Here is a 24,934-nt window from a genome sequence, read left to right on the forward strand (position 1 = left end):
ACCCGACAAATGTCCGTTATTCTCATATGGACAAACATGACTTACTGTTTAATTTCCTCCAGTGCAACTAAGTAAAAAAATATTTAGAATGGAGGATTTACATAACAAAAAATGACAAGAAAAACTGTCTGAAAATATGAAAACAAGAGCTTCAACTACGAAAACTTCAATGAAATTGGAATAAATATAAATTTAAAAAAAAAAACACAATCCAATGTATGAAAAGAGTAAATATGGTAACAAAACAAACAAACATTTAATTAACAGATTATACACGAGCTGAACTCTGCAAAGAAGGAGAACGGACGCTTTGGAAAACAAGAGAAAATACAGAAAAAACAAATAGATTTGTGTCTCTTTTTGTCAACTTACAGAAGAAAATGAGACGTAGTCCGAGAGTCTAAGGTGTCGCTCCTTCACTGGCGTCCTGCAGGTGTCTTCACAACAAAACACAAACAAACAAACACAAAAAAATATTCCTCTCCAGAGGAATAAAGGGAAAACAAAATGACCTCAGTGAAGACGTTTCTCAGCAGGAGGAGCCACAGTCTGACGACAATGATGATAATGATGAAGATGAAGATAACGATGGTATATGTGAGGATTAGCAGATACTTTGTTACAAAGCAGGAATCTCCATGGAAACCAGAGGAAGATTCAATGAGGGTTAATGAGAGAGAGAGAGCGAGCGAGAGAGAGAGAGAGAGAGGGAGAGAGAGAGGAGGAGGATGAATGATACTGTATATATATGTATCTATATATATGTGTATATATGTATGTGTGTGTATATATATATATATACACACACATACATAGAGACATACAGGATGTACATACATGGGTATACATAGTATAATATATATACATATATGCATGTATGTATATGTCTATATATATATAGACATATACATATATATGTACACTGTAATATTATATATAGATATAGATATATAGATATATGTGTGTGTGTGCGTGTGTGCGGGTATTACTAATGTTGTGGGGACCTAAAAACTGTTTACACAGTCACAGTTTTAAGGTTAGGTTGAGGTTAGGTTAGGGTTAGGGTTAGGTTAGGGTTAGGGTTAGGGTTAGAATTAGGCCAGTAGTTATTGTGCTTAAGGTTAGAGTAAGTCTCCAGGAAATGAATGTAAATCAATGCAATGTCCCCTCAAGTCATGAATGTCCAACGTGTGTGTGTGTAAAATGCTGTACAATCAACATGTCATATCTGAGCTCAAACACTAGGGGGCGGAAGTATATAAAAAAATGTTCCTTCCATTTTTTCTTGCATCTACTGTATTTCTTGGTTGTTGTATACAGCACAAATATTCCAAATTGTCTTGTTCATTTAAGGTTTGGGTGAGAAACTTATTTAATTTTTCTTTCGACTCAACAGAACATGGTCGACGGCAATAACTGAGCAAAATGTGCTAACTTATAATTATTTCAATAAATACAATTTTATTTAACTTTTTTTTATATTTAAAAATAATTGGTTGGAAACTCAAACTTTACTTATTATACTTTACTTATATACTATACTTATTCAAATTTATACAAACACACATACAAAAACCGCCCAACATTTACATGATTTCATATAAAGCGCCAGTACATTAAGAATAAGTGAAGAGGACGCACACATATGTTCATATTCTGGTTTTAATTTAGAGGCAAAATATTAGAATTATAATTTAAAAACGCACAAAAATGTCTATAAAAACCTCTTATAAATGTTCTCGTATGAATCACAGGACGTATGTTACAGATTTAAAGCGCACATTTATGAATATACAACCACTTTTACAACAGTTTTTTGTGAAGGTTGACTTCCTCGTATTTGAATTACCCAATAATGTGTGCAACGGACAAGATTAGCATGCTAGTAAGCAAACCAAGCTATACTGCTAACATTAGCGACATGTTCACTTCTGTGGACAACACATTAAAAGGTTCCCGGATATAACATTTGGAGGAAATAGAATTAAAAATGTGATTGAATTTGATAATATGTTTGTTTAAAATATTATCGTAAATGGGAGTGACATCACCCTCCGGGTCGGGCTGAAATTGTTAGCCATTGTAAGCAATACCAGTCAATAACTGCGCTCTACGTGGTATATGCACAACTTAGCTACATGTTTATGTTTAAAGTACTACGTGTAACAATATATGACAGAAGTGACGTTAGCGGTAAAAGTTGCAATTTTCGTATAACGGCAGCCATTTTAGAATTCTTCCTTGGGGTATGTTTCTTAGCCATGACCTCACAAATTCCGAGTTCCGACTACAAATGGAATGCAGCAATGGATATGTGTTTACATGTATTTTAGCTAAGAGCCTTGCTTTACAGCGGCCTCCATTTTGTTTCTACAGAAGCCCAAATGGACAAACCAGCCACAGCATGTTTTGTTTTGATAGTATATTCAATTTCAATTTCCGTTCCTCACAAATGTTGCACATTAAACCTTTGACGACCAGTTAGTTTGACTGGAGAATATTCATTTTATGAATAAAACAATCTTTTGAGAGAATAATAAAGACGATTTTAACTTAATTTCTTTTACAAAAATAAACAATACTCAATATTAGTATAAATTGAAGTCTTTTAAAAAAAAAAAAATCCACTTGTTTATAACAAGTTTAATCCCGTTTTTTTTTCTACACGGGCAAAGAAGTCCTTCAGTCACTGTCCCTCTGTGTTCTCAGTGAGGGACATCCCGAACATCCACTGAGTCCTTTCTCCTTGGTGTTGTAATCGAAGTTTGGCAGAACGAGAACGCCCCCCGCCGCCGCGCCGCCCGCTTCATTCGAGGCTCGCTCGTCCTCCACAGACATGATGTTCTTCACCAGACACGTGATGGCCGCATCGATGTTGGTGTTGTCCTGCAGGGGGAGAACAGACATTGTCACACTGTCCTCGGTCAAAAAAAACCAAAAAAAAACTTATTTTCTTGGTTTTCAAACAAGTTACCTTGGCGGAGGTTTCAAACCAGCCGACGAATCCGTAATCCCTGGAAAAGTTCTCCAGTTTGGGCAGTTTGGGGCACAGACCATTAGGACGCTGGTCGCACTTGTTGGCCAATAGAACGGCTGGAACCGGCTTCCCGTTGCTCTGTGCGACCTGAGGGTACGAGATAGACCCACATTTACAGAGCTCGTTCATCTCATCAGGTTGAGAAAAGGTCGTCCATGCCTCTAACTCTGGTACCAACAGGCAGACCTTTAAAGACCACTCTGATCACATACCATACAGCAGAGCAATATTTCTGAGTTTCCTCCAGGTACCACCAGAGGAAGCTCACGTACCACGCTTTGAGAGCCACGGCTTTAGATATTTATGCTATTTAAAGGGACAGTTGTATGAGGTATTGGCATATTATCAACACTGACTTTGTGGAAGATGCCAAAAAGCATTTCTATGGGAAACACAGATTGGAGAAAACTATTCCTGCTTAAGTTTACGATATCTTAAGGACATGTTCACCACTTTTTCTTGCTGTTAGATCGTGTTTTTGGACTGGTAGTGGAAGTTCGTAAACTGGTCACTCCATGCACCAAAGCCCATAAAGAAAATCAGTGTTATTGTTACTGTTATTTTGCAAAATTCTGTGTTTGAAACTCTTTGTTCAGATTTAACTCAGTGACAAAAACTAACCAAACGGGGAGCAGTAGACCAGCAGCTCCTGTGTCCCTGTGTGCTAAAAACATTGATTTTCTCTATGGGCTTTGGTGTGGGTGAGTAAGCGGCATATAACCTTCAATTTTCAGCCAGAAAAGACTGTCCAACAACAGAATAAATCGGCAAATATATTCTTAAGATACCATAGACTTGCCTTCTTTCAGCCCTCACTCCCCCTAAGACAGTTTACCTTTGAGTCCAGGTCTCCTTTCCATTTGAGGACAGCCTGAAACGTGGACAGTCTGGTCATGTCGAAGACGACAAGGGCCCCGACAGCTTCTCTGTAGTACACACGGGTCATGTTACCATAGCGCTCCTGCCCTATTAGAGAAAAAAAAAGTTTTTAATGGTTTAATTCAACTAACACTTCAAGAGAAAGCTGAATTAGCCACAAATGTGACCAGCGACATGTGACGTCGGCCATTTTGTTGTCACATGTCACGTTCTGACTGAGCACAGGTCATCTGGGGCTTCATGGAACTTGATTAAGTACCTGAGAAATGTTCTTGTCTGTAAATTAAACTTTATTAAAGGTCAGCTGAGAAAACAGAGACAAGAGAACCTTGTTTGTTCACACTGCTCTGCACTCATTGTGATGTTTACATCACATTTGCTCCTGCGGCTAATAATGATTTTGAATAATTGATTTCATTACTATTTATTCAACAAATGTTGATTATTTCCTCTTAATTGAAAAAATGTTGATCAGTGTTGATCAATGATGTTCTCAAATGTCTTGTTTTGTCCACAAACCAAAAACTATTCAGTTTTAATGATTTCTTTGTTATATGGAGCAAAGGAACCAGAAGATATTCACATTTAAGAGCTTAAAAATCAGAAAACTTGTTTTAATTTCTTTAAAAAAACACTCACACCGATTAACTATTTATCAAAATAGATGACTATGACATATTAATCGAGTAATTATACAGGTGTCTCCTTATTTGAGTACTATTTCCTTTATAAAATGACAAACCAAAACCTGTAGTTCCTGTAGCGCATGTTGAAAATATTCTCATATAAAACAAAAAAAGGAAGCATAAAATACTCACAGGATAAAAAAAAAGATGTTTGATATGAGCTGCTTATAAATACTGTTCATGTCCAAGTCCAACACTTTAAACTGCTGTCATTTCAGCAGGAAAGAAGCTAACGTTAGCAAGAGAAAGGAAGTTAGCTAAAAGTTAGCCAAACAACATCACTGCCGGCAAATTTAGGTTAGGTATGTGACATTAATGTGAACGAGAAGATTTAATTCTGTGTTTTTGTTTGTTGTTTTCTTTAAAACACTGTTAACTCACGTTATTATCACAGAAATTAGCTCATTTTATTCAGCTAACAGACAGATGTTGATAGCAGTGGGGTTTTTGCACAGTCATGGTGCAGTTTTTAAGCTCCAAACTGCGCAAATGAAAAAACTAATGAGAAGCTAATGTAAATGTTTGTTTTCTCTGTATGTGTTTGTTTATGGAGCAGAGGGTGTAGTTAGCTCTCAGCAGAGCAGGTTTTAAACACTGTTGATGAGGAATGTTGCTAACAGTCTGTGTTTGGAGTTTTAAGGTGAGGAAAAACAGCTGAGGATGAATTTAGATGGAAACATGTGTCATGACATACACACAATCGCAGACCATTATTACAAGACAAATTTACATTTTTGAAAACAAATGACAAAAGTTGCAATTTACATTTTTGTAAGTGTTTTATGTTTTAAGGACCTTCATAGACATAATGCATTCCCTAGCTCCTTACCCTTACCTTAACCATCACGACTAAGTGCCTAATCCTAACCCTTAACCTAAACCTAACTTAAACACAATTCTAACCCTCACACTAAAACCAGGTCTTAACCCTGAAAAAGCCCTTTAAAGATGTGAAGACCAGACAAAATGTCCTCAATCCGTATAGTTTATATGATTTTTGGTCCTCACAAAGCTACAAATACACAAACACACACATTCTCATATTTATGTCCAAGACCTACATTGACTTGCATTCATTTGGACAGCCTAATGGTGGTTGTATTTGTGTAGCAAAGTGTGTTTGAGTGGGTTTGTGTGTGTTTTTTCCAACTTCCTCCGCATGATGCTAAGACACTTTTTTTGTGGTACATTTTAAGCTAAATCAAGCATTTTTAAGCTGATAATTAAATTGCTTAACCTGTTAATGTTTGTTATTGAACCAGTGGCAAATAAATTAAACTACAATAAAATGACATAAAGCATTTGATATTTTGACTTTTTTTGTGATTGTAACCTGAGGGAAAGACTTGAACTTCATCCAGATTAAAAACTCTTTTTTTTGCCACTTATCAAACAGAATGACTGAACGTGGAGCCTGAGCTGAACCATCGCCATGTCCATGCAAATACCGGCTCTTATCAGCTGCAGTCAAGCTGTGCGCAACGGCCACAAGCGAGAGGAGCAGGAAGATAAACTAGGCCGTGTGTGCGTGTGTGTTTCTCCTTCCAAAAATCATGTGCACTCAAATTAGACATCATTACAGAAGATACCGTGCCCTCACAGAGCGTCTCTTTCACAGCAGCTAATGTGATGGGCAGTGCGACGCATTAAGCGGATATAAACTCAGCAAGAACTTCACATGAGACCACATTTTTTCCAAGCGACCACTTCTCGTTTCTCATGCACAGTCACAGTGCGGTGGACAAGTTTGAAAAAGATGGTGTGAGATGTTTTAACGCCTGTTTGACATGAGTCAGCTGTCTGAATTGTCCCACTTTAAAATAAAAAATATATTTGGTTTTCATAGCCTTAGAATCTGCCTTTATATGTATTTTAAATAAAGGCAACTCATTAAAGTTTGCCAAAAATTTGATTCATACTAGTGGATGTGGCAAAGTGGCTCAGCGGCACCCCCCTAATGTTAAGCACTGAACCCGGTTTGGTCCAAATTCTTTTGGCAAATGATTCCGGTCAAAAAAAAACTCTCAACGTCTTAATGCGGTAGTCATTTGTGGTCGATTTTACAAATTTACTTCCATATTTTGTATTTTTATAAGTCCCTTTGCATCACTTCTCAATTAAAAATGTCAATTCAAGCTCAAAGTTAGCATTTCAATTGTTTTTTTTTTGCACAACAGAAGTACATTTTATATGGTAATGAACTTATACAATTAAGTACAATATTTGCCACTGTAACATTGTTATTTTTTTCAGTTAATATCTATAAGAGGGTTCCCCCGTTTTCCCTCGAGCCCCCACCTGACCCATGAACTGTCTGTGCATGCCACTGCTATTGTAACACGCTTTATCGCCATATGCAGCAGTTGTATTCGTAAATTCTTCCACGTACCTGCGATGTCCCACAGCTGCAGCCGCAGCACGGACTTGTTGTCCCAGCTGAGGACCTTGAGGGCGAAGTCCACGCCGATGGTGGCGCGGTAGTGCTGGGAGAAGACCTGGTTCACGTAGCGCTTGATGATGGACGTTTTCCCGACGCCGAGGTCACCGATGACCAGCACTTTGAGCAGCCGCTCCTGCTGCTGCATGCTGCTGCGTAAAAAGCCGCTGGCACACTGGTCACTCACGTCTCCAATTACGCGCTGCGCATGAAGGAGGGTCGCAGGGTTTGACCACAGAGTCTGGATTCACATATGAAAGCTGCTGCTGGTTCAAAATATGAAGCTTTAAGTCTTGAATGAGCAGCTTAATGATCGATTACGCACGATTTACGCAGCTAAAATCGCAACTTACGCACTGAAAACGACAATAAAAGCCGTGTTTACAACTTTATGTACTTTTAACTTAAAGTATTCCGAGTTGACAACGAATCCTGGTGGTTTAAATAAAGTCCGAGACAAAAAAACAACGTGGTTCAGTATCAGCGCAAAACAGAAGAAAGAGTGGATCTCTAAACAGCTGCTGAGACAAATTAAAAAACAAACACAAAACAACAACGTTGAGGAGTTTTAGGCCTGTTTACCCTGAAGTGTGTTTGATCTGCTTCATCATCTCAGTTTGTTTGGTTTTGTCCCCGCGGAGGAAAAACTGAGACACAAGCAGAAGTTTGACAGTAACTAGTGTGTGGTCACGCCCACTGTGTGTTTGTGTGTGTGTGTGTGTGTGTGTGTTTTCTTGTATTTGTTGCCTCTTAAGGACATTTTTTTTCTGGAGAACCAATCCTGGTCCAAATAAGGCAGAAGCTCATTTCTGAGGAACTGGTAATGTTTTTGCCAAACAGGTCATGATGAGGTTTAATACTACTAATATTACTACTAATACTACCACTACTACTAATATCAATACCACCACTACTAATAGTGTTGTCCTATTAAAGACATCCCCATCATGTGACCATTGGTTAGAGTAATGTCCTCTGGAGTCATGGAAACCAGAGCGTGTCCAAAATGTCCCAAGAAATAGCTCTGGTTCTCCTTCATGTCTTCACCCACTTTTTAAAAAGAAAAACAGCCTAAAAACTACATGTCCCAGCTTCCATTGCGTCCCCTTCCGTCTTCTAGTGCGCATGTGCGTAGCCAGCCTCCTCTAACTGTGCAGGAAGACTTCTCTGTGCAGGAATATTATCATATTTATTAATATTTCACACGTTCACACTTTGTTTATGACTCTGTTTTCATGTCACATCATTAAAATTGATTTATTTACACGTTTTAAAAAATGAAAACACACCCGGGTCTGTTGTTTTTATCATGTTTATGACACCGCGTAGCAGAAATGCACGTGTTTATCTCCACTTGTGTGTGATACACTGTTACCATGACACTAATATTATCGTAAATTGTCCACAGAACGTCCTCGTCGTCGTGGATTGTACCATTGCCGGTGTTTAGACCGTGAAATCCGCGTGAATCGGAGCAGTTGTGGTGGAGTGTTGCGCCTCTGCTCGCTGCTTTACGGCAGTGGTGCTGATGCGGGATGAGTCAGGCTGCGTGCGTGATGCTGCTGCTGCCGCTCGCTGCTGCTGCCATTTCATCAGCGGCGATGACACCGCGGGATTCCCCTCCCACTGCGAGCATCCGCTCCTCATAGACGGAGAAAGTCCCGCAAAACACGCGACAGATCCGCGCGCGGGTGTCTGAGTGAGTGAGTGAATGTGTGAGTGAGTGTTTGACTGCACCTGCCGTGTGTGTGTGTGTGTGTGTGACATCAGCACGGCCTGCTCTCCGCTCCAGCCTCCGCCATCAGGAGGATATTTTCTCTGTCGCCCTTGTTTTTTGCTGCGGGATTCATCCATTCATCTATTCACACACTCACACACATAGCGAGGAGGAGAGCCATCGGTGCCATGGAGTCCACATCAGTCTGGTCCTGAAGGTTCCTGAGAGGAGGAGCAGCAGCGTTTCTGGCCTAAAGTCCAGTCCACTCTTCATCCAAGTAGGTTTTCCACTCTCTCTCTCTCTCTCTCTCTCCCTCTCTCCGTCTGTCTGTCTGTATCACTCTCTCTCTCTCTCTCTCCCTCTCTCTCCTTTGGAACTAAAACGACTGTAAAAGTGATTTAACGCTACATGTAGAAAAACAACAGACTCCATTTTTGCCAAACAGGTTGTGATGTGCACTGGTCTGATACTATTACTACTACTAATATTACTACTACCACTACTAATGACACTACCACTAGTACTGCAACTACAATTACTAATACTACCACTACTAATACTATGACTACAATTACTAATAATAATACTACTACTGCAACTATAATTACTAATACTACAACTAGTAATACTACTACTACTACCACTGCTAATACTGCCACTACTACTATTAATAATACTACCACTACTACTAATCATACTACTAATACTACCACTAATAATAATACTACTACTACAACTACTACTATTATTATTAATAATACTACCACCACCACTACTAATAATAATAATACAAATACTACCACTAATAATAATACTACTACTACAACTACTACTAATAATATTACTAATTGCGCACAAAATACAGCGTAGAGCGTTGTTATCGGCTAGGATTGCTAACCATGGCTAGCCTATATATATTTTAGCCTTCGCTGATTGTTCAGGGCTAGGGTTAGCATTAGGGTTAGTAAGCGTTTTACCAGTGGCTACCTGTCATTTGCAAATTCCTGAAAAGCTAGCTGCTAGTTGTGAAGAAGCTAGTTGAAATTTAGCTAGCTACTAGTTGCAAAGACTCTTCAACAGCCATCTGTAGGCAACTTGGCTTGAAAGTTGCTAGGAAGCTAGCTGCTAGTGAGCATTTCTACTGCACTAAACTAAAATATGGTTTAAATGATAAAAAAAATCCAAGTAATCTAAGTTCTTCTCTTCTCATAGATTTGAGAGATTTTAATGTAGTTATAACAGGAAACTTCATTTTATTTTATCTGTCAAATATGTTAATTAAGCTGTTAATCAAAGTCATCAGGTCACAGGAGCATAAAATCAATATTCATTGATTTCCTTTGGCGCATTGATTGTCAGTCACACTGGTGGTTCTGATTACATGCAACCATCTTCACCGTCAATAATAATAATAATTACTACTATATTATATGTTTGGGGTGGGTGTTGGATCTCCTAAAATCACAATGTTGCCAGCGGCCCTGTAACGGAGAGAAAAAAGGAAGTGTTTACTTTGTTTATTTGCAAAGCAAACAATGTAGCAACAAGTGTTTGCTTTGTTTTGTTTGTATGCCTTTAGTCGGTCCTGCCTGGGTATACGTATATGTACTGTATATAAATAAATTAACATTTTCAAATAAGTGGAAGAGGACAAGAATTTAATTTCACAATAAAGTTAACTAACACATTATATATATATATATATATATATATATATATATAACACCCCATTGATACAAATTCAAGTTTGTGTCATTATAGTTAGAAACAATAGGTAGACAAGAGCGATAGATATAAGAGGAATATATATGTATGTCTTTATATATATGTATGTATATATGTATGTATGTATATATATACACATATATGTATGTATATATGTTGAGAGAGAAATAAAGAGAGATATAGTGAGACATGTAAAGACAGAATATATATACATAGTTTATGTAGACACATAGTATATATACATAGATATATACATATATAGATATAGCAAGATATATAGAGACACACATAGTATAAATTTAGAGAGCTTTATATATGTATATTATATATAAATACTTGCAGTTACATATTGTTACTTTATTTCCTGCTGAGCTCCTTGTTTGTGTTAGAGAACAGTGACAATAATGACCTTTGAACTTTTGAGGCAGATAAAATAGGTCACAGAACAGTACACAATAAAACACTTGATACTGATATGCTTCCCTCTCTCTTTATGCCGTGCGCGCGCACATGTACGCGCATCTCCAGCGCTCTCCCACACACATACAGAGCGAAAGAACAGACAGACAGACGGAACAGACGGACACGTCGGTTCTTCATCGCCCCCTTCATCATCATGGAGGCCATCTGGCTCTATCAGTTCCGGCTGATCGTCATCGGAGACTCCACGGTGGGGAAGTCGTGTCTGATCCGCCGCTTCACGGAGGGACGCTTCGCGCAGGTGTCCGACCCCACGGTCGGCGTGGATTTCTTCTCCCGCCTCGTGGAGATCGAGCCCGGGAAGAGGATCAAGCTGCAGATCTGGGACACGGCGGGACAGGAGCGCTTCAGGTGAGAGACAGGAGGGACATACACAGCTCACAGCTTCTGTAGTGTTATATATTAACAAACAAATGGTCTCACAGAATACAGGAAGTGGTAGTTTAGTTTATTTAAATGTAAACAAACATGGAAAAATTGTTTTTGCAGTACACAGCAAATGACATTATAAATGAAACTCATCAACGCTGAGGGATACACTGCAAAAAATTACACCAGTGAAATGAATAAATATAACCTTATACTATATAGAGATATATAGAGCATTAAAAAAAGTTGAATATGAAAAATATTAACCTTTAAATGTTGTGAATCTTATTAAAAAACAAATACATAATAAAAAAAGCCATATGAGTGTTAAATCATGTTAAATCAAAATTATATGATTTGTATTTTCAAGATTTCACATATTTTTGGTGTAAAACCCCCCAAAATTACAGAAAAAGTATCTAATTACATTGATTATGATCAGATTTGAAAGAAAGACATGTGATCAACAAACAGAAAGCGTCATAAAAACACATATGTAGAGATATATAGCGCAAAAAAAGTAAGTAAGACGTCAATCTGACAAAATGCTATATGATTTTTTGTCGTAAATCTCAGTATTCACGGATTTAAAATCCATTTCATTATCTGTTTTATATTGTCAAGATTTCACATGTACGGTGTAAAAAAAACAAATGACAGAAAAGGTAAATAATTACACTGTAAAAATGTTTGATTATGATCAGATTAGAAAGAAGACACATCTGAAGTGTCATATAACCACAATTTTCTTTAAAACTAAATTGAGTAAATTTTACTCAAATTTTGTTTTGTCAATGTATAGTAAAATCCACATATAAAATATTTCACTTTAAATGTCATAAATCTCAACATTCAAGGATATAAAAATCCATATGAGTGAAATGCAACTATATTGATTATTTTTTCCATCAATCCATTTGAAATTAATGTAGAGTTCAAGGTAAATTCCATAAATGATCTGGTTTATTTTTTCAACATTTCAGAAATGTATGGCGTCAATAAAATACAATTACAGAAAAAGTAAAAGCAACAATTTCACTGTAAAAATGCTCAAATACATATTTTTAAAATTTTTAGAAAATGGTGTAAAATTTTCAATCTGTGTTTCCCAAACCTTAAAATGACAACATGGTCACACGGCAAACCAAAAATATTCAAGCAAAAATAGAACTTTTTCAAAATTTAAGGCAGTAAAATCACAGAATTTGATTATTATAGTTTATTTATACAAACATTCATTGGTTAATTGATTTAGTAGTCTACTAACTGTTACTAATACTATACTTGCTTTTGTGACCTCTTACTTGCCACTGATTCTTGGAGCAATAATTCAGAGATGAAATGCCCCTAAATGTCCTATTTAAATGAACAGGAGTTAGTTTTTTTTAATTTAACTTTTTAAATGACATTGAGATAATGTTTGTTTCTGAAATTTCTGATCACAGTCAGTTTCAGCTCATAGGGAGGTCACACATTTTTGTGGCATGTCCCTTTAAAAGCAGCTGATCAGAATGAGGAACCAGGAAATTTGTGGTGGAATGCAGAAACTGAAAGTGTCACCTGAGATCTTTTTTTTCTCCTCTGATTGACACATAAACTCATTGTTGGAGGGCCAAAAGTTAAAGTAACTCATAAAATAGCCAATGTTTTAAAGAACAGCTACAAACGCAGACATGCCGTGTCATTTTGTCTTTGAAAACACAAATAAATAATGCACGTTACCCAGATTTTGCTTTGAATTCGGGGTGTAAATAGAACAGGGTGAGAGCATTTTATTTATGCGCGATGTGTCGCCTGGAGTTTTTTTTAAAAACCCGAATTTCCACTTTGAACGTATTTGCTCTAAAAAAGATCCGGTATTTAAACGAGGTTTGATGGGCGATTGACGCGAGCGGAGAAAACGACCGGAGGCGTTTGTGTCAGGCAAACATTCCTGTGTTATGAGTCAGGTTCCCTCCTCGTCTTCCTCCTGTAGGGGGCGCTGCAGGGGCCTTTCCATAAAGTTTGTTTTGTTCATTCATTTTACACTGTAAAAATGTTTCAATATGATCAGATTAAAAAGAAGACCTATGTAAAGTGTCTTTTTTTCAAATTTTGTTTTTCCAAGTTTATTAAAATTCACGTCATAAAATATTTCGCATAAAATGTCAGAAATCTCAACATTCACGGATATAAAAAGCCATGGGAGTGAAAAACTATATTGATTAAATTAAAGTCCCTAAATCAATTTGAAATAAAAGTCGAGTTGTTTTTATTTAAATTGTCATCATCTCGAGGTACACAGTGTAAATTGTTTTTTTTTTTTGTCAACCTTTCAGAAATGTAATGTAATGTAATAAATACTTCTTTGCTGCGTTTGACTGCAACATTCAACAGGAAATGAAAGTTTGCGTCACTTAAGTAAACAGCTCACTCTCCCACACCAAACCCCATGAAAATCAGCGATTGTATGTCCCAGCACACAGCAGATGTTTTGCCACTGCTGCCTCCATCACTAAGATAAAATATGTTATGATTGGACTTCAGAGCATGAAATCCTTCATTCAGATTTACCTCCATGACACAAACTGACCACTCGAGGCAGCCGTAAGACCAGCAGCAACATCACCAACAGATGATGTCACAAGAAATTAGCAAAGTATCAAGTAATCCCGATCTCTTATAATGGGCAAAACTGGAAAGAAATATAAACATATCTCTGTCAAAACCACTCAGATTGGAGGGAAATTTTGTAATAGCTATAAGCAGGTAAAGTTCTGGATCCAGTGGATCAAAATGTAAACATTTCGGGTGCTTTTTGCGCTCTTTTGCCACATAGCCAGATATTTACAGGCGTGATTTAAGACCTGCTGCTGATTGTGCACGTTACATTCCAAGTCCTGTTAACGCGTGAATGTGGAATGAGATTGTGATGATAAATAGGACCGAGTCAGCGACATGTCATGTAAAAAGTGTCCTTGAGTGAAACACTGAGCCTCGACATCATCACAGACATCAGAGTAAATTTAGCTGAAGGCCTTAAATGTCGCTCTCTCTCTTTCAAACACACACACACACACCTACGGTCATCATCTTGACAGAAGGGACTGGTCACACCTGTCAGCACGATTCCTGCCTCCATGGCAACTATGACACGACGTCCCTCTGAGAGCAAAGGACAAGTTTAGATCGCTCTTTTTATAATCTGCAGTGCAAAAACACAGGAGGGATGATGTGGAGTTGAGGAGAAACTAATCTTCTGTGTCATGTCTTTTTACACTTTTTTTAGAACACTTTAATTTGACTGCTAACGTTGTTGTTCTGAGATTCTTTTAGATTTTGTTTGCCCGATTAGTTGTTTTTTCTCTTCCTTTTCCTTTGAGGGGTCTGAATCTGCCTTAGTCACGGCTGTTTCTTAGTCATGTCGCCCACTTCTTGTGTTTGTGTGTCGAATCACTTGCTGGTTTCAGATTCTCTGTTGTCGCCTAACCTGAAATTATCCCCCTTGTTTTATTTTAGATGTCGTTTCTTTGTGAGGTTTCTGTTGGAAAACAGATGCCTCCTTGTTTTGTGTTTTTTGTGCAAGTGGGATGTTGGATTCTGTCAAAATCTACCAAGATCACCAACACTATTTCCATTTTACCAAAACGTAAACAATCCATCACTTTTTTGTTGTCTGTTCCTCAACCACCTTGCTTTAACATTTCTTAAGAATATAAAAAGTACCTGATAAAACCACAGAACTGTTAGCTAACAGGCTAACAAGACACAGGTGCAACAGGAAAACACACAAAGATGCCAGCTAAACAGCTAATTAGCTAACAAGGCATGTACTGAGAGCTAGTTAGCTAACAAGAGATGTGCAACTGGAATAGAGGGAAAACACAAACACACTGACAGCTATTTGGCTAATGACTTTGAGAGCTGCAAGCCAGTTGGCTAACAGTTAAAGCACATGTGCAACTGCAAAATGTATGGAAAACACTAAAAACTGCTAAAGCAAGTTGGCAAACAGTTAAGCCGCATGTGCAACAGTAAAAATGGAGGGAAAACACAAAAGCACTGACAGATAATTAGCTAACAAGGCAAGTACGGAGAGCTGAGAGCTAGTTGGCTAACAATAAAGGCACATGTGCAACAGGAAAACACACAACATCACTGACAGCTAATCAGCTAACAAGACAAGCTTTGAGAGTTAGTTGGCTAACAATTAAAGTACATGTGCAACAGGAAAAACGGAGGGAAAAAACTGAAAAATGCTGACAGCTAGACGGCTAACAAGGCACGGGTGAAACAGGAAAATGGAGGGGAAACACACAAACTCACTGACAGCAGGAACAACAGGAAACTTCATGAAAAGTGACACAATAACGAAAATTTCCAATTAAATTACTTGTAAAAAGGAAAGACTTGCTAATTGCTTTTTTCCTTATACTTAACCTTAACCAGGTCCATCACCAGGGCTTACTACCGTAACTCTGTGGGCGGACTCCTCCTGTTTGACATCACCAACCGCCGCTCCTTCCAGAATGTTCACGAATGGCTGGAGGAAGCTCGTAGCCATGTCCAACCACACAGCATCGTCTTCCTACTGGTCGGCCACAAGTGTGACCTGGAAGCAAAGCGCCAGGTGTGTACAGCAAAATACAAAACAACTGCTTACAAGGCTGTGTTGAGGTTAAATTAGTTGCTGGAGAGTTTTAAAAATAACCCCTTTGTTCAGTTTTAGAACAGCACGCTTTTGGATCAGAGGCGAGTCTTCACTTTTAGTTTGATTCTCCTGCGGCAGCTGGCAGGAGGCACTAACATCATATCAACAAATTGGGCTTTACAGTATTACACTGCAAAACACTGCACCACGCCTTCAGTCATATAATTATATAAAACGTAGGAGAAATTAGAATCAAAGAAGCCCACTCACTATCATGACTTTGCTAATTTCCGAGCTGCTTACTCATCAACACCACCATGAGGCATCAATATAAATAAGCCATTTACCATTTCGGAATTGCAGCCCTTTTAGGCATTGTACCTCCATATTAAGAGATTCATAAATGATTAGACAGCTTCACATAATGGATCCTTGAGATGTTTTGCACGACCTTTACTGCAGCTGTCTTTAGTTGCCGTTTGTTTGAAGGTCTTTATGCTCTTCTGTCCATTGAGTGTGAGATGAGAGGTCATCCTTGACCATGCACAGGTACAATTTGTGCTCTCCAAGGTTGAGCTGAATGGCTGAACCTTGCTGTGCTAGCTGTGTTTGACAGTGAATAAAATCAATACCCCCGAGCCAGATATCCCAGGTGTTGACCTAGACAAGAGTATGCCAGAAAATAGTAACCAAACCGAGGCAACTTCATCAGCTCAAACAGGAACTCATTAGTTCCTGGGCGAGATTAGGCAGCCATTCCTTGATTATCTAAATTTAAGACCTTAGGGCTTCTACTGTGGTTCTCAGATAGTGTGTTACATCTATAATCTCCCAATTGCCAAGTTTCATCTCATCTAAATCTACCTTCTAGGTGACCCGTCAGGAGGCAGAGAAGCTAGCAGGAGCATACGGGATGCGCTACATCGAGACTTCGGCCCGTGACGCCATCAATGTTGAGCACGCCTTCACTGAGCTGACCAGAGATATCTTCGCCCTGGTGCGGTCTGGTGACATCACAATCCAGGAGGGTTGGGAGGGTGTGAAGAGTGGATTTGTCCCCAACGTGGTTCACTCCTCAGAGGAAGTGACCAAGAGTGACCGCCGCTGTCTCTGCTGATCTGGAAAGAGTTTGACATTGGGACTGAAGGAGAGGGAAGGACTCAGAGGGAAAAATGGCTGACGGACTGCGTTGTTGGCCCTTTGACAGAAACTGTTGCTATCCCTCTGTTCTTTCTCCAAAAAAGGGATTGCTTGTAGAATTTCAACAAAAATGATGGTAGAAGGCGGCAAAGAACACACAAAGGGATGGGCCTATTTCTAAATATGTTTTAGTCATTGGAGAGGAAGGATGGCAGATGCTTGGTTTGGTCTCTCCGCAAAATTAGATGACACTCTCGACTTGTGTCATCACTCTGTCTGCCATCAGGCCTCCCTTTACCTCTCCTCCCACCACTCCTTAACCTTCTTCTCTTCTCCAATATGCAATTACATGAACACATATAGAACAACCTCCACCCAACGTCTTTCAAAACTTTTTAGGCAGCACCCGTAGATAATTTCTCCCTTGATAATAAGAACTGTGTTTTTTCTGTGCTGACAATTTGCACCACATTCCATGATCGTACCTTGATGGATGAATCTTGGAGGTCCAGAATTGAACGAGGGATGACAGATTTCTCTCCACTAAGCCTTTATTCTGTTGACTGGGATCACATTATTTCTGTGTAAACATCCACTATCATTCCGCTAATAATCACTCAGTTCCTAAATGGACTCCTCGAATCGGAAGAGATGTGTACAGCTTAACTGACCGAGGCAGACTTTTTAACTCCTAACTCTTTGCCTTCATATGGTAACTCTTTAAAATTAACTATTAGGAATGTTGGAGCCAGAAAGCACCTTCAGCGCCAAGTCCATCTTAACTGAAGATTATTTATTTCTCAAAGGGAGAGCAAGCAAACAAAGCCCAGACCTTGCAAATGGAAACTTGAAGAACGGACTATCATGATACCGTCCTTGCACCAACATGGACAGGACTGTGAAGCCAAGTGAAAAGGGTCCATTGAGCAGGAATTAAGTCAACCCTACACAGATACAGGCGCAGGGACACTACAAGCTTAAATTGTGCTGTGAGCAAATGGGTGACACATTTTTTCTGTTGTGTATTTGCAGGTTATTTTCAGTTTCATGTATCAGTGTGACTGGAGTTTCTGTTGATAAAGTCATACCAAAATGGCACTAGGTCCAACATCACTGGTTATGTCAAGAAGAAGAAGACGCCAATTTTCTAAACCGTTTAAATATTTGTTTCACCTTTTAGCACAAATAATGTCGTTATCTGCTGGCCATAAAAAGGGTAATTAACTTCTAATGAGCTGAAGCTGACATGGTGATAAGAGAACTACTTAGCCCAAATGTTTCGAGCCATTTGCACATGCCACACCTCAAGACTTGTTACACATTGTTCTTTACTTTGCCTTTGTACATACAGACACACCGTTAAGAGGAAAAAAACCCGCAGTAATTCTGAAATCAGCCACAAGTCCTGCATTCAAAGCATGTATCTGTTGGGTGACTACAGTTATTTCCCGCCCTCAGTGTAACCCTTCTCACCACGGGAGCAGTGCTAGTACACTTCTTCTTTTCAATCCTCTGAGCTGTACAGACAATACTGTATTACACAGTCCTTAAACCTGCCGGGTTAAAGCCAAGAGTTTCTCTTCCTCTGCTCTAGTTATATATCTACAAACTGAAATGTACTAAAAAAAAAATAAAATGTGACTGGAAAAATAAACACAAACTCACTCGTTTTGTTGTTACTCGAGTCGGTTCCTGTTTTTGCCTGACTTTGTGTTTAAAAATATACTTAAAATATGGCAGGCTAAATAAAATGCGATGACTCATTGAAAAGTAAATAAATTTAAATGGCACACTTGCTATGTACAAAAAAAACATTACTGTAGCACACAAAAGTCCTATAGTCACACATGTAAGGTCCAATAATTGTTTTTGTATACAGATTAAACAGACAGGTAAACAAAATAAAAGTGCCACCTTGTGGTTCAGGGCCTGGTTACAACCAAGTGCACATAAAAAACAACATACATTTTGAAAAATAGTTTTTCCCTCTTGATCTACGTGGAAACTTTGGAGTATTGATTAAAAAATAGATGCATTTTAGTGAATAAGAGAGGCTGTGTGTCAACATGGATAATATTTATACATTTATGAATGGGATCAGCAACATACGAAGGAGCATTAGGGCCAGCCAAGAAAAAAAGAATCCGGCACAAGGGGGAAAAGCAGGCAAAAATAAACAAAAAAACAAAAAAAACACTGCCATATCAACAGTTATTGATACTTGATTGATGTCAAGTTGTGCCTTTGATCCTTCTGTGATGATAAAGAATTTGGCGCCACCTACTGCTTACCCTAGCAAACTACCTTCCCCAAGTGAATACTAGACAGTAGACAAAAAACACATAAATGTGTTTGAGAAATTAGTAAAAATTTGTGATACTTATGGAAACCTAGCTAATGTGGCTCTGGTTGTTGAAAAAAACAATCACCATTTTTTGTTATATTTTAAATGAAATGCTGTTTTGTTGAAGTAAACTGGTGCCTGGTATCAACGTAAAGAATAAATTCCCTCTACTTTGAAACGTGTCTTTCAGTGTTGAGCCCTCAGCTATTCAAATGTTTTAAATAATCATATTAATTGTTCAACTAGCAATATCAAGAATAGTAATGGCTGGTACTTGGCAATGATGCACAATATATGACCGAAGTATCCTGTATAACTACACGTCTGACGTAATTTAACAATATATGGCTTAATCACAAACTGGATAACTGGAAGTGAACATCAAAATCTTACAATACTTAAATAAAAAAATGCTAATATTGTGCCTTCAACGACTGCTATTATACTTAAAATTATGTCATAATGTCAAAAGCACATAATGTCAAAACAACTTCCAAAGGGTTCGGAGTGGTTGTGGAAGTTGTTTTACTGCCGCTGGGGGCAGCAGAGCCCCCGCTCCTGTCTTCAGACACTCGGAACTTTGAGCGTGAGGAAGGTAGGAGCATCCTCTCTCTCTCACCAAGATGGCGGTGACCATAGACAACAGCAACGCCGCCCAGGCGACAAAGAAGAAGCACCTCGGGATTCCTGAGGCGGCTTTTCTGGTGCGTGAACCCCGGCGATTCCCACCGTGTCTCGTGTCTACAGCGGGGGTTTTAAGCCGCCGAAAGGGCCCCCGACTGCGGCTGCAGCCGGTTTGTTAACGCGTAATGCTAGCTTCGAGCTAACAGCTAATCATAGTGTGTGTTGGGCGGTTGCTCGTCTCCATCTATGGACATGACAGAGCGTTGGTGCCACAGCTGCAACTCATTTTCACACCTTTTTAGTGTCTTTCAAACGTATTTTCCATCGTGTTACACGTCACGGAGAGAAGATATACTGCTAATGACATTAAAGTAGCATTAACTGCTTCAATCCTCCCCAATTAGTCACTTATATTAAAGCTAGAGCCCCTTTAAATGTAGAATAAACGTGACGATATTCACAGCAGTTATTTCATTAACTTGGCAAATGCTCTAAAAGTGAAGTTGTTAATGCTTACTGTGTTTAAAGGGATAGTGTGTAAGAATTCTGGCGCTTTTCCATTGTACAGTTCTAGCACCACTCACTCAACTCTACTCGGTTTGGTATCAGGCAGGCACGTTGTTTTCCATTAATCACGGTTCGGTTTGGCACGGTACGGTTTGGACAGGCTTGCGTTTTGACTGCTAGGTTTGTGGCTGTTTGTCTCAACAAGATGTCAAGCTTTGTATGAGAATATATTCTGAAGGGAAAAGCAAACAAATGTGTGCCGCACTGAACTGAACCATTCCACTCAGTGTAAACACACCAACAACACTTCCTCAACGTGGGCGGGGTTGTCGTAGTGCGACTGCACCGAACTGCTGCTCTTGCATGATTCCTATGTTAAATATTGAGATTTTAGACATTTCCTTGCTAAATGATGGATAATAAGGCATGTTTTCAGGATTTTTAAGTCTTAGATAGACAAATCAGTGGCTGGCAGCTCAGCTCGCTTGAAACCTCGCCAGAGCAGGTACTAAAAAAAGTACCAGGGGATGGGAATCTGTATTGGTCCGGTTTATTTCTTCTTTTTGGGAGAGCAATATTTGTTCCACAGTTAGAGAATTACATCTTTGAAATGTGTTGTTTGAAGCAGCTTCGTCGTTAATAAATGGTCTGAAATGACTGTATCGGACTAATAATGGTATCGGTAGATACTCGTTTTTGTGATATCGGTATCGGACACAAAGAAAGTGGTATCGTCTCATCCCTATTAGACACCAGCAATTAATTTTTATTTGGGTGCATAGAATGCGAAAGACAATGTAAAACTTGCTGGGACTGGTTTGTCCGTTTGTGTTGCTGGTGTCACAAAATGGCGGCACACATAAAGCAGGGCCCTTGCCTAAAATAAATGGAAAAGGCTGATTTTAAGGTCACCAAATTGAAATTATTCATTGCTTGTGATTATACACAAGCACAAAACATACTTATGAGTTGTATTATAAGGTATATTTGCTCTTAAATCCTTTTAATTGCTACACACTTAATAATTAGTTCAAACTATTTTTTTTTTCAATTATAATTCCTGACAAACATCTAATTCAAAAACCTTGAAAGCTTAAATTTGTACAACTGTGACTAATAATTATTGACTCTGGATTTGTTTGTTTGTTTGTCTGTTTAGGAGGACGTTGAGTCTTTTATGAAACAACCCGGCAACGAGACGGCAGACGCGGTGTTGAGGAGGCTGGACGAACAATACCAGAAATATAAATACATGGAGCTCAACCTGTCTCAGAAGAAACAACGGTACCTCACACACACACACACACACACACACACACACACAACCCTACACGAACACAATCAGTAGGAGTACGACAGAAACACAGTGAAATTCAGGCTGATACATTTTTTTGGAAGAATTTGATATTTATAAGTAAATGGGTCGTAGGACATGATGCAAATGCAATGGCACCTGACATGCTAGCAACTAGCCACATGGTAAAGTGGAAACTGTCCAATTCTAACAAATATAAACGCCCCCTAGTGGAGTGGAGGGGGACAACGGTGGTAGTGCGATTTAAACCTACATGTAAATGTACAGTGAATCAGTGAATTTGCTCCGCAGTGATTTAGTTCAAGAAGTAAATTGGTGTTTAATTGATAATGTAATATTTGTGGTATGTGTCATAATTTGCACCTTTTGTATAGCCGTCATTAGGAAATCACTAATTTTGTTTCGTACACAATACAATTTAAATTGCTAAATTCTCTTCAAATAAATCGAAGCCAAAGACAATATGCCACAATGTAGACAAAGCTTTAAGATAATCTGATCATTTTACACATTTGTGATTTGTCTTCTGTGCGTTAACGCCAAGTCTAAATGTCCACACTTAATTTTTGCTCTAATTCTTTTGTCTATTTCCTCTCATTTCTTTTTCTCATTTAGGCTGAAAAGCCAGATCCCACAAATCACACAGACGCTAGAAATCCTACGACACATGCAGAAGAAGAAGGTGTGTTTGATTTCCTGAAATGATTCACATGTAATAAACACCAGTGTAGCAGCTATACGTAAAATATTAGTATGTGTAGTCGACGTAGGTCTGTTCTTTATTTTGGAGGTGGTTGTCGTCATTGACAAACTGCACTTTTGCTTCTTCCAGGAAACCACAGAACCCATGGAGACGCACTTCCTGTTGGCCGACAATGTTTACTGCCTTGCCTCGGTGCCGCCCACCGACAAAGTCTGTCTATGGTTAGGGGTAAGCGAAGCCTGGATTAAAGTCGTGAAATCAGATCCATTACATTTGCTGCTGTTGTTTTTTACGGAAGGATGTTTTTGGAAGAAAAAAAAATTAAAAAGACAGAATTCTGACGTTTGTCTTCTCAGAATTCTGACTTTAATCCTAGAATTCTGGTTTATATCTCAGAATTTTGACTTTAATCTCAGGATTCTTACTTTAATTTAGTATCATCATTCTGATTTTAATCACATCATTTTTTATTTGAATCTTGGAATATTGACTTTGATCTCGGGATTTTGACTTTTTTTTTTTTCTTCCAGAATTCTGACTTTAATCCCAGAATTCAAGATTTCTAATTAGACCTTAATCCCAGAATTCTCACTTCAATCTCAGGAGTCCGACTCTTTTCTTGGAATCTTTACCTTAATTCCAGTCTATATATATAAAAAAAAATCACACATGGCCCTTATCCTCTTCCGTAGATTTAACACCATAAACAGCTGTATTTTATTAGCATTTTCTATTATATCAAATTTTATTATTTTATTGTCATAATCTCATTCTCACTAAAGGCTAACGTCATGTTGGAGTACGACATCGACGAAGCTCAGGCACTGCTAGAGAAGAACCTGTCCACGGCATCGCGCAATTTAGAGACTCTCATGGACGATCTGGATTTCCTGCGGGACCAGTTCACTACCATCGAAGTCAGTATCCTTCCACGGTGTAGTCCAACTAAACTGGACGTGAACATTTTTTATTTTTATGTGATGAAAGAAATTGTTTGTGCTTGTTCTGAAAGTGATTCACAGATTTGCAACATAACTCAAATATGGCGACACCTGGTGGCCGAATTCTAGATTTCTTACTCGTTTGAGTTCATTAGGGAAAAAATATTAATCTGAACCTGATTTATATGGATTTTCAGAAGCATGTCTTTATCAAACTTTTATGACAAATTAACTCAGGTTTGATATTTTACAGTTTAACCATAAAGTTTCTATTTAATAACGAGGGCTGAACAATTTAAAAAAACAATTTAATTATTTTATAACTTCTTGTCATAGCATTATGGTAAAATAAATATTTTGTTGCACAGATTTATGTAGAATAAAATATGGAAAATATGTATATATTCTGCTTTGTTAACATAATTTTAAACATATTAATTGTTTAAACGTCCTGCTTAGTTTACAGCAAACCAGTGTGTCTTTGAATGGCTCGTTACAGCAATTTTTCTCTATTTTTATCTATGTCCATATTTTCTTTGATCGTGAGCCACGTTTTCAGGCACTTTTACAACATTTTACCTGAATTTACAACCGATTAAACAGAAACAAACGCTGTATTTTATGTATGTATATTTATATATCTTCACTGCAACATTAATGTGTTAAAAAAAATGCCGCTGTTGTTCCTGAATGCACCGCGCTTCTCAGACATGGCACGAGTCTACAACTGGGACGTGAAGAGAAGGAGCAAAGATAATGTCCCCAAATCAACTGACTGATGTCTTAATGTCCATGCCTGTGTCCCCCCTGCAAATCATGAGTTGGAATTAAAAAAAGAAAGAAAAAAAATTAAGAAAAACAAGAAATTAATTACACATTCATCCGGAATCTCCACACAAAAAGGGCAAATTTAAAGATATTTGCGGAAGTTGTGGTGCGTTTGATTTAACTCAAAGGATAAATCAAGTGTACCCCATGATTTCCTTTTCTTTTCTTCTTTTTTTAAATTATGTCCTCTAAAACCTCCACCACCACCGTTTCCTGCTGATTTGTTACTTTTTAAAGTATTTTTTCAAGTAAAAAAGAACAAAAAAAACAAAGGCAATGAGGCAAAGTTTTGTATTCTTTTTAATGATTTCAGCATGTTTTCAGCAGATCATGAGCGAGTTTCTCTGTTGTTGTTGGTTGTTTTTCTTTTCTCAGTCTCCTTGTCTTCTCATTATGTAAAAACACAGTTGCCGTCATAATCCATAGAGTCTTTGTTCGAGGACAATAAACTTCTGCCTTGTAGCTCGGGTTTCCACTCACTCCACGTCTCCGTCCCTCGTCTTTCCCCACCACCATCATCTCTTCCTCTCCTCCTCTTCTTTCCTGCCGTTCTTTTCCGTCTATATTTTATT

General features: G+C 38.3%; 3 protein-coding genes across 4 annotated transcripts; 2 read left to right on the forward strand and 1 right to left on the reverse strand.

Moving 5' to 3' along the window:
- Positions 1–1,646: 1,646 nt before the first annotated feature.
- On the reverse strand, positions 1,647–7,689 carry zgc:162171 (uncharacterized protein LOC565931 homolog). Of its 2 annotated transcripts, XM_058623710.1 has the most exons (5): positions 7,622–7,657; positions 6,992–7,280; positions 3,873–4,003; positions 2,975–3,124; positions 1,647–2,886 (listed from the first exon to the last, which is right to left on the reverse strand). In XM_058623710.1, exons 2-5 carry the CDS (start codon positions 7,185–7,187, stop codon positions 2,683–2,685), a joined length of 681 nt encoding a protein of 226 aa, XP_058479693.1. In that variant the 5' UTR covers positions 7,188–7,280; positions 7,622–7,657; the 3' UTR covers positions 1,647–2,682. The 2 variants fall into 2 exon arrangements, with proteins under 2 accessions (XP_058479693.1, XP_058479692.1); XM_058623709.1 differs by having other exon boundaries at positions 6,992–7,689.
- Positions 7,690–8,554: 865 nt separating this feature from the next.
- On the forward strand, positions 8,555–18,771 carry LOC131455865 (ras-related protein Rab-39B). Its single transcript, XM_058623711.1, has 4 exons — positions 8,555–9,033; positions 11,010–11,312; positions 15,759–15,939; positions 16,832–18,771. The coding sequence occupies exons 2-4, from the start codon at positions 11,098–11,100 to the stop codon at positions 17,075–17,077; spliced, it is 642 nt and encodes a 213-aa protein (XP_058479694.1). The 5' UTR covers positions 8,555–9,033; positions 11,010–11,097; the 3' UTR covers positions 17,078–18,771.
- A 1,232-nt stretch (positions 18,772–20,003) lies between these two features.
- Positions 20,004–24,841, forward strand: vbp1 (von Hippel-Lindau binding protein 1). The gene is made up of 6 exons (XM_058623714.1): positions 20,004–20,148; positions 21,735–21,859; positions 22,506–22,572; positions 22,723–22,821; positions 23,376–23,514; positions 24,243–24,841. The coding sequence occupies exons 1-6, from the start codon at positions 20,068–20,070 to the stop codon at positions 24,311–24,313; spliced, it is 582 nt and encodes a 193-aa protein (XP_058479697.1). The 5' UTR covers positions 20,004–20,067; the 3' UTR covers positions 24,314–24,841.
- Positions 24,842–24,934: the final 93 nt, after the last annotated feature.

The sequence above is a fragment of the Solea solea genome, chromosome 3 (genome assembly GCF_958295425.1).
Source record: "Solea solea chromosome 3, fSolSol10.1, whole genome shotgun sequence".
NCBI classification, from domain to species: domain Eukaryota; kingdom Metazoa; phylum Chordata; class Actinopteri; order Pleuronectiformes; family Soleidae; genus Solea; species Solea solea.